The 10751-nt window shown below is 44.1% G+C and overlaps 1 protein-coding gene across 1 annotated transcript; it reads left to right on the forward strand.

Annotated features, from left to right (window-relative positions):
- The first annotated feature begins 8330 nt into the window (after positions 1–8330).
- LOC119324413 (flavone O-methyltransferase 1-like) lies at positions 8331–10077 on the forward strand. Its single transcript, XM_037598203.1, has 2 exons — positions 8331–8822; positions 9195–10077. Exons 1-2 carry the CDS (start codon positions 8413–8415, stop codon positions 9865–9867), a joined length of 1083 nt encoding a protein of 360 aa, XP_037454100.1. The 5' UTR covers positions 8331–8412; the 3' UTR covers positions 9868–10077.
- The last annotated feature ends 674 nt before the right edge of the window (positions 10078–10751 follow it).

The following is a 10751-nucleotide window of genomic DNA, read 5'->3' on the forward strand; positions in this document are numbered from 1 at the left end:
TCGCCCTATGCGCGGGCTAGGAACTCCTTGTCCAACGCAGCTAGCGATCCCGGATGACAACAGATGGATCCGAGAGCGACTAGTCAAGGAGTACTCCTTAGGGAGCCCCCGCGAGGGTGACTTTGGATGGGCTGGGAGCACGCCACTTGGCATGCTATCAGCCGCCATCACGTGTCGCGCTCCGGGCGCTCCCACTGGATTCTTTTTGTATGCCTTTTCGACTTTTAGTCGATTTTTTGTTATTTTGGGCTTTTCGGTTTTCCCCCAACGTTTCTTAGATTTTGGGCAAAAAGTATTTTTTTGATGAAAAAACGTGTTTTTCCCCTTCCGCAAGAGGCAGGGACAGTCGCGCCTCTCGAAAAAGAAAAATAACATTTTTATTTTCTTGCCGCGAGAGGCACGGATTGCTTCCGCGAGAGGCACGGTCGTGCCTCTCGGAAAAGGAAAAAAGCGTGCTTTTCATTTTCTTTTCCTTTCGCGAGAGGCAAGATTTTCTTCTCGTCGAGTCATGGATTTGCTTCCGAGAAAGACACGGTCGTGCCTCTCGGAAAACGAAAAAATATGTGTTTTTCTTTTTATTTTCATTCCGAGAGAGGCAGAGATTTGCTTTCGTGAGAGGCACGGTCGTGCCTCTCGAAAAAGGAAAAAAATGTGTTTTTTCCTTCCGTGAGAGGCTCGAATTTACTTCTCGTGGAGACACGGATTTGCATCCGCCAGAGACACAGTCGTGCCTCTCGGAAAAGAGAATAACATTTTTTTTCTTTTTCCTTCCGCAAGAGGCACGAAATTACTTCCCGTGGAGGCACGGATTTGCATCCATGAGAGGCACAGTCATGCTCCGAGGAAAGGAAAATAACCGTGTTTGCTTTCCTTGCTTGAGAGGCACGGATTTACTTCTCGTGGAGGCATGGATTTGGTTCCGCGAGTGGCATAGTCGTTCCTCTCGGAAAAGGAATAAAACTTTTTTTTCGTTCGCGAGAGGCACGGCTTTACTTCTTGTGGAGGCACATATTTGTATCCGTGAGAAGCACAGCTGCGCCTCTTCAGAAAGGAAAAAAACATTCTACCGGTTCGGTTTTTTCGTCCATTTTTTTCTGAAAAAATAATTCTTCAAAACCTATCAACATGGGATCTAGTTTTGAATATGTCAATGTATGGAATCAAACGAGGAAAACGGTTTGAGATTTGTATGCACGGATTAAGAGATAAAACGTTTCGAATAAAAGAATCTATGAAAAAGGGGAAAATTCAAGGTTGCGACAAGTGGCGCATGGAAGATGAAAGTTATCAAAGAGTACTCCTTAATTAGTAATTTCGGTTGGACCACCTATTTTAGGCCAGCTCACACAACACAAAGCTTATTCCCGAGTTGTCCCTGCACGGAAATAAACTTTCCGCGGCCCATGCCTAACACAGAGTTGTCCGTCGTGCACGCAAAGGCTAAGATAAACCCATAAAAGATCCCACGAACTTATATATGATCCCATGAAGTATATACCGAGGCTTCTGTTCCATGATGTATGTAACACGTCTAGTGTGCGATAATAAAACAGACATTCAATGATGCACTTCGTATCGATTTAACAGTTGTTCATACCTTTTACCTAAAATTTGACGGATTAATCAACCATGTCACACCCTACTTAGGAATTATAAATTCCTTTTAGCTTAATTTGATACAAAATTATTTATAATTGGAATAATCAAATTGTTATGTATAAACATTATACTCATGACTTTGCATATTTTATTGCATGACTATCATCCGGCCGTTGCCCAACAAGTTTCTTTTCGCATGTATAGGGCCTCTGAAATATATATCATTCTGTTTTGGCCGGAGGGGCTAACTACAAATGCTAAAAAGGTGAGAGGCAGTTGTGCGACATAGATGATGATAATTCTGCAATGTTTGGGGTATTGATGTGTAATCAAACTACATAGTTTTGAGCAACTGTAGGGTCTCCTCTCGGAAATCTCATGTTTAAAACTCATCAAATCTTGACCTGCCATCTCGGTTGGTCCAGAGGACACATCCTAAAGTCTTCTGTTAGCTGAGATGCTCACCACAAATATAAGAAGTTCCAGAATAATACAATCGAGAACAAGACAAGAATAGGTAACCTACCACTAACCATGACCTCACACACCACTTATTGTATGTAATTAACGATGTACCACTAAGTTTACTACCATAAATTTGGCATTCAAACTATACGGGGTGACGTGATATGCACATACAATTCTGTAACTTGTCTTTCTTGGAACACAACCTACTAGTACATGATCTACACACATTTTTACCAGCCGCGATATGGTTTGCACCACTTGTTATTTGTGATAAGCTATCTTTGCATAATTGCATCCGGGCAGGCCGTTCACAGTTGGTTTCTCTCTATTAATCACTAACGTAACCACTTGTAGGGATTTTTTTTTCTTCTAGGAAACTTCTGATCTATTCATAATCAATCATGAAAGTACCAGTAGAAATAATAAAAAATACATCAGATTCGTAGACCATCAAGCGACGATTACAAGCATTGAAGCGAGCTAAAGGCACGCCATCGTCATCACCCCTCCTCTGTTGAAGCCGGGCAAAACTCGTTGTAGCAGATAGTCAGGAAGTTGTCAAGCTAAGGACCCATAGGACCAACGCACCAGAATAGCAACCCACACCGATGAATACGGGCGCACATCAGAAGGATTCAACTTGAAGACACACTGGTGTAGACGAACAAAAAACCCGTATCCCAGCGGATCGACCAAAGCCAACCACCGAACTAATCATGCAAGATCTGCCGGAGACACACCTCCGCACGCCTCCGACGATGCTAGATGCATCACAGGGACGGCGGCTAGGCAGGGAGAACTTTATTCCATCTTAAGGGAGCGTCCGCCTCTCGACTTGCTGAGCATGACACAAACCCTAGCAAAACTCAAAGAAACATATAGAGACAGAGCTCTCCCGCCGACAAAGGCTGGGATCCACTGCGCCCCTTGGACCCTAAGGCCATCGGGGACAAGGAAAATCGGCGGCGGCGCCGACGGAAGGCAAAAACACTAGCCGCATAAAGAAGTCACATAATTATTGTAAAGCCGTTTAGCCCTTGAAGCAAAGTACTCCCCTCAGGCCCCTAGGGAGAAGGTTCGCAGGATTTATCCATCACGCGCCCCAATTATAACAACACATAGGATTTCAATCTGACCTAAGAATGCTCGGACATCCCCTCCATGCCATGACCAATACTTAGATGAGCAGTTAATAACAAGATTTAATACCGATCTTTCTACTAACAAATGATCATGAATCTATTTCCTTTCATATTACGACATTAATAAAATTAAACCATGTGTTACATATTTACTGATCTACATGGAAGTTTGTATTATATCCCCCTTGAATACATATCCTTTTGGACTAGTCTTATAACCCATATATATTGCCAATTGCTAATTAATAGACTCTACAAAAGATATAAGTGAAGCATGTGAGTGCAATCATTTGTATAAAATATAATTACCGGTGTGCTTTAACAAGTATAAGTGAAACACGAGAGCAACTGTCTAACTCAAAAGATATATGTAAAGCACATAGAGTATTCTAACAAATAAAAAATAAATATGTGTCCCTCTCAAAAGGTTTGTCTAGAAAACAATGATCGTGGCAAACTAAAAAGAAAACAACTCAAAGATTGTAATACAAGACGCTCCAAGAAAAACTCATATCATGTGATGAATAAAAATATAGCTCCAAATAACATACCATTGAATTGTGGACGAAAGAGGGGATGTCATCCGGGGCATCCCCAAATTTAGACCATTGGGTCTTCCTTGAGTATTACCTTGGGGTGCCTTCGGCATCCCCAAGTTTGGGTGTTGCCGCTCCTTATTCCTTCATCCATCGTGATCTCACTCAAAACTTGAAAACTTCAGATATAAAACTCTACAGAAACTTCATGAGATCCGTTAGTATAATAGAAAAATCATAAACTTTAGGTACTATGATGAACTCATTCATATTTTATTATTGTATAATACCTACTGTATTCTAACTTCTTCATGACCTATAACCCCAATATGATCCATGACATCATTAAAACAAGCAAACTGTGCAACAAAAACATAATCTGTGTAAAACAAGACAGTTTGTAATGATCTGAACGACTATACTTCTATAACTCTAAAATTTCTCAAAAATTAGGAAGACATGTTCAAAGAATTCTGAAAAATTAGAAAATTTTTATACCAATCGTGTTTAAAAATTTCAAATTAATGCGTCTAGTGATTTTTAGAATTTTCTGCACTGGAAGCAAAACTTTCTTTTTTTCACAGAATCAAGTGAACTATCAACCATATCACCCCGGCCCAAAGGCTTTAATTGGCACAAACACTAATTAAAACATTAAAAAATCATAACAATAGCTATAATTGTGTGAAAACACACAAACATAAAATAAAAGCAAAAAATTTTGATAACTGTTGGGTTGCCTCCCAATAAGCGCCATTCCTTTACGCCCCTAGCTAGGCGTAATACATTGTTTCAAGTATTGTCATCCTCAGTTTTCATTCCATAGGTATCTCTCATAATCAATTCATATGGTGGTCTAATTATTTACCTTGGAAAGTGTTCCATCCCTTTAATATAAATATAGTGACGCCTTTGTGCGGCATTTTACTCCTTGGAGGCTTTATTGTGAAGCTTCCCCATCTTGTCCTCCATGTGTGCCCCGAGTTTAATCCTCAGATTTATATTTGGATCGGAAGACGATGCCAACATCAGTGTATTTACCTTTTTGGTGGGCATCCTCTTGGAGCTTTGATTCGCTATTGGCTGCCTGGCATCTCGGTTGGAGAATGGTAGCTAAGTATGCAGTCCTTGGGACGTCTTTTGGTAGCGGATGAAATGCTCTGTGGTGGCGGCCCAAGCTATGTTTTTTCGCCGTCCATGTATTGTTGGTTGACCTTCTCGCAGGGGTGCTCGTGGTGGCGGTGAGGTCTTTGTGTTCCATGTCCTTTTATGGTGTTTGAGGTTCACTTCGTTAGTGATGATGGGCCATGGGTTGCCAAGAGGAAATGCAAGGGTTGTCTCTATGGAACATTCCCTTTGGCACCATATGCGGTTCTCTTTGTCACGACATGGCCACAGAGGAAGGTTGCCCTTCGATGGGGACTGCGACTGTCCTAGTTCTTCAAGGCTCAAAGTGCTCGCGAGGCAAGCTTTTCAATTTTTCTCTATGTCTTCTCTACGTTGGTTCTCCTTTGGACTCATCCAACAATAGTTGTTCCTCCTCTTCTCGGTCTAATCTAGTAGTGATGGGTGGGATGTAGAAGGAGATGGCTGCTCGATACGACTCGTTTTCGTCTCTCTCTCTCTCTCTCTCTCTCTCTCTCTATGTAGAAGGAGATGTATGTGTGTGTGTGTGTCTGCGCGCACACGCACGCATCAATGCTAAGTCTTGTAGCCGTTGTGTTGTATCTCATTCTTGTGTATTTTTTAAATATAAAAATGTGTTCAGGCTTGCTTTTTCCAGCCGTAGTTGCCTTGAAAAAGAAACACTGGATATTTCAAACGACAATTATGATCAAACAGGAACTGGTTTATGTGACTATATTGCGGTAGAACCTACATCTAGCCAGTTGTATTGTTTCCAATGCTATCGTTATCCATCAAGTTGTGACTCAGACTAATCGCCGTTCAGGTCAGTCAGCTCAATAAAACATATGATGAGTTCACATTTTGTTATTTCTACAAACAAAAATTCACATTATCCGTCTTGTGTATTTGACTGCAATGTTGTACGAGGTATAAGACAACAAAACTTTGTTTGGACCAGAAGAGTACGTTCGAAAGTCATTGTACTTGTGTTTTTCTATCAAGTCCATGTGCAACCTTGTCTTCTTTAGTTAGTTGATGAGAACTACATCACAATAAGTTTGAGTGGTTGTTCGGTAGAGAAACATGCATACAGATGGCACCATTATATATGTTATGACATCAAAATATTCAAGATAAATTTGAAAAAAAAATACTTAGACAAGTTATATGATGAAGTGTCATGGAGAAAATCAATCAAATCAAATATCATTATGGGAGTTTTCGTGTGACTTTTCCATTTAACCCACCATTTAGATCACCAAATCTGGTTTGCTGAGTGAGTCAAATGTGGCGTAACTAGCTTGCCGAGAGAGGCGGACCCCGGCAGGCTCCCGAAGAAGCACCAAAGACATGTCGCAAGGCACCGCACCACCACACGGCACACACCACCATGGCTGAGATGGAAGAGCAACCAAAGCCGGTATGGAAGTAACCAGCTTAGTCTGTCCTGATTAGGCCGATGTCATAGCAGCTCATAATTAGTTTTTATTGTATCTTGTGTGGTTTGACAAAATGGCTGGCAAGGGAGGAATGGAGGAAGAGCAGTCGTGGAGACCAAAATAACAGAATAGTTTTTTTTAATACAATCGCACATCCTAACACAAGCATATGCACTCATCCGTATGAACAAATAGATGCACACGTTACCTCTACGAGCACCTATAAGATACTAAATTGGCACAACATCCTAGAATAGACAGTCATCGCAAACTCCTTGTGGTGGACGGGAACATCTTGTCTAGACTTCCAGTGAGTGAATATTACCGAAAAGTTTAAAATAAATCTAAAAAAGTACGAGCACTAGTGCCACGTCTAGAACTTAAACCCTTAAGAACCAGTTTTGGCCGGAATAGTTATTAGTGACATGGCACAGTTTAACATGCCATAATTTTGTATAACAATACGACACACAAAAACATGGACCGGGACTCTAGAGCAGTTGATCAATTATATTATGGAATAGACTGCGGATGCCAACAGCTAGCAACAGCGTAACGGCTCATTTGTGTAAGTCTCCATCACATCGCAAATCAAGTGATATCTGACATAGTGCATTGAAAGGTTGACTTGTGTATTTTTTTTCATGTCCAGAAACAACCGCGCATTCTTTAGCTCGTGATGAGAACTACAGCACAACAACTTCGAGCGGTCATTCGCTGAGAAACTAAGATAATATATTATGTCATTTCTAGCTGATCCCTTAAATTTGGCGGAGTGTACAATTGGCTCATGCATTTCGTCAAACAATTGGTATGCGTCTCTGCCATGAGCGGCGATGATGATGACCACGCCGGTGCCGCTGCGGCCCCTTCCACTCCTACTCCAACTCCTGCATAGAGCGTGAACCTTCGGCCCTGGCTCGCATGCGCTCTCGCCACTAGCATGCATGCTTCGGTGGCGACAGGACGGAGAAGGAGGAGTCGTGGTGCGTGGAGCTGCGGTCGGTGGTCCCTGACGAGTGTGTGGTGGTGCGGTACATCAAGACAGGGGAGCCGGTGGCACTTTCACAGCTTGTGCTGGTGGTGTTCGTGCTGATGAGCGTCGCCGACTTTAGCGACCAGTGCAGGAACTGCCAGGACAAGCTGCTCCGCAACAATGACGGATGCCTGGAGTTTGCCGGCCACAACTGGGTCACGCTTTGGCCCAAGACTGGCAAGCTGGAGGTGTACTGCATCCGTCCCACTTTTGAATCCGAAATAAATTATGAAATAGCATACGGTATAAAGCATCATCCGTCCGAGTTCCAGCTTACTTTCTTGGTGTGGAACACATCTATAACATCCTAATTAAGCTCCAAACATCTTTCACGTAATTCGAGCCCGTGAAAAGATTTGGGCTGTCTTGCCGCGGGGCACGGGAGGACTCTCACCAACTCATCGGCATGTTGTAGCTTATTTTGCGGGAGGATGTATGCAAAGATTTACACTTTTTCTTTCTCCCTTACCTTTTGATTCATATTTATCTTGTATGGTCTTTGTAAATAATTAATAATATAGCTGTATGCATCGTCCAGATGCAGAGGCCGGGGGTACATCCTTCTTTTCTAAAAAAATGTGCAAGAAATAGTAATGCTGATACTGAACGACCGATTCTAACAATATATTTACCACGTGTTTTTCATCTTCCATCCATCCACCAGTTTTTTCTTGGAAATAAATGTTTCCCTTTTTTATATCAGAAGATACTATATTTATGAAACAAAAGTGTAGGTCATACAGTCAGTAACAATAATACGAGATGTATGATCTGGGAAAACCTAATGCCAGCTTACACTAGCGCCCCATATATATTATCAACATAAACAAACCCTACTTATCAATCAACAACAACAATAACTCAAGAATAACTTTCCCGTGTGTCATGTTTCTCCTTCACTTTTCCTGAAGAACAAGAAGAAAAACCATGTGGTGGTTGGTGAAGCTAGGAAGCCCCATATAACCCCTTCCCATCCTCCCTCCAAATCATTCCTCATCGCTCAGTCGCTCACAAAAAGCATCCACCCCTACCACCATTAGCTCGGCTGCAGAGAAGCAGAGGAGATGGGCTCCACGGCGACCGATATGGCTGCCTCCGCCGACGAGGAAACGTGCATGTTCGCCCTCCAGCTCGGCTCATCATCGATCCTCCCGATGACGCTCAAGAACGCCATCGAGCTGGGCCTCTTGGACACCCTGGTGGCCGCTGACGGCAAGCTGCTGAGCCCCGCCGAGGTGGCCGCCAAGCTCCCGTCCACAGCGAACCCGGCCGCGCCGGACATGGTGGACCGCATGCTGCGGCTGCTGGCCTCGTACAAGGTGGTGTCGTGCACCCTGGAGGAGGACAAGGACGGCCGCCTCTCCCGGCGGTACGGCGCCGCGCCTGTGTGCAAGTTCCTTACCCCCAACGAGGAGGGTGTCTCCATGGCGCCGCTCGCGCTCATGAATCAGGACAAGGTCCTCATGGAGAGCTGGTATGTATGTTAGATCGACCATCTCTCTTCCTGCTTTGCCCATTCACTATGGCTGTCATGCCGGGGTGATTCTTTTTCTTTCCCAAATTAAGTTCCAGCAGCAGCAGGTAAATAGTAGAACTGAAATTAGAGAACCATGAACAATTCATCTAGATATATCTCTTTGGATAATTGGATGTTGTGTGGGGTTAGAGTAGAAACCTAGAGATTCCCTATCAAAAACGGGAAGCAGCTTCAGAAGCAGAACCCAACCGCGTGTTGACTTTTCTTACACCCGAATGATAACTGCTACATGTGTGGCACAAAGTAAACTGTAAATTATTCATACGATGAGTTCTTGGAGTAAATTGTGTTTGTAAATACAATCTGCAGGTACTATCTGAAGGACGCTGTACTTGATGGCGGCATCCCATTCAACAAGGCGCACGGGATGTCGGCATTCGAGTACCATGGCACGGACCCGCGCTTCAACCGCGTCTTCAATGAAGGAATGAAGAACCATTCCATCATCATCACCAAGAAGCTCCTTGAATTGTACAAGGGCTTCAATGGCCTCGACACCCTCGTGGACGTGGGCGGCGGCATAGGCGCCACTGTCGGCGCCATCACCGCCCACTATCCCACCGTAAAAGGCATCAACTTCGACCTTCCCCACGTCATCTCCGAGGCTCCACCGTTCTCGGGTGTCACCCACGTTGGCGGCGACATGTTCCAAAAGATTCCCTCGGGGGACACCATCCTCATGAAGTGGATCATGCACGACTGGAGCGACGAGCACTGTGCAACACTGCTTAAGAACTGCTACGACGCGCTGCCGGCGCACGGCAAGGTGGTTCTCGTGGAGTGCATCCTGCCGGTGAACCCGGAAGCCACGCCTGAGGCGCAAGGGGGGTTCCATCTCGACATGATCATGCTAGCGCACAACCCAGGTGGCAGGGAGAGGTACGAGAGGGAGTTCGAAGCCCTGGCCAAGGGTGCCGGGTTCGGAGCCATCAAGACCACTTACATTTACGCCAACATATGGGTCATCGAGTTCACTAAGTAGATGCATGACAACGTCCACCGATATCTTGCTCATTGCCGCTCCTAAATATGCACTATCTTTTCTTTTTCGTTGTGTCTTTGTTAACTTTTTTATGTTCTAAATCGTTCCAAATACTATTGTTTGTGTCCTTGATTTGTTCGAAATGTACTATTATAAAGCTTCTTAATGGTTGCATATCTGATAGATGCTATATGACATGTTTTCTTCTCATTCGATGAGTATAATAATGAAGTGAAGTGTTCTTGATCTTCCTCTCGAAAAAATGTCTACGCAACGACTCATGAACGTGTTTATTCCTCGATATAGCCTGTGATATTATTCTAATACGACATTCATAAGTGGAGGCACCCAGCTTCTAGATGCAATCATAGCAAGGAAGCGTACGGAAGAATTTGGACATTCAATATGAACAAACTGGCCATTATTCTTCATTTTGTTATCAGAAACATTGGATCGGAAACCAAGCAATACACTTCCTCTGACCCACATGTCGCTCCCCCTGGGAGACTCCGGATAACCTAGACTGCTGCCACTAGCTACCCTCTCTCGGTACCCCTTCTCCGCTGTTGCCGGTTGCTTTGCAATGGTAGTGGCGGCCCCCACTTACGAATGTGGTGTGGGAGACCTAGTGGATGTTTTGGATCTATCACGGGCGTGGGAACGTGGTGGTGACTTCCGCTGTTGCGTTGTTATCGCGCGACGAAGGTGCCATTGGTAGTTTAGCAGACGTGTCGAAAATTGGCTGCTCTCGCGTCCGTGGACGCTGCTCTGTTTGCGGTGTCGGATCCACCTGGATGTGGACTACTTGAGTGATCAATGTTTGACAAGTTTTATTGTGGCCCATCTCTGCTTGAGGGATTGGGGCCGAGTGGTGGCGGTGTGTG

The sequence above is a fragment of the Triticum dicoccoides genome, chromosome 6B (genome assembly GCF_002162155.2).
Source record: "Triticum dicoccoides isolate Atlit2015 ecotype Zavitan chromosome 6B, WEW_v2.0, whole genome shotgun sequence".
In the NCBI taxonomy this organism is placed as follows: Eukaryota; Viridiplantae; Streptophyta; class Magnoliopsida; order Poales; family Poaceae; genus Triticum; species Triticum dicoccoides.

Excerpts from the sequence above, each read along its gene's own strand:
- LOC119324413 (XM_037598203.1), top strand. The coding sequence starts at position 8,413 with ATGGGCTCCACGGCGACCGATATGGCTGCCTCCGCCGACGAGGAAACG. Across the intron at positions 8,823-9,194 it reads AAGGTCCTCATGGAGAGCTG|GTACTATCTGAAGGACGCTG; the intron begins GTATGTATGTTA and ends TACAATCTGCAG.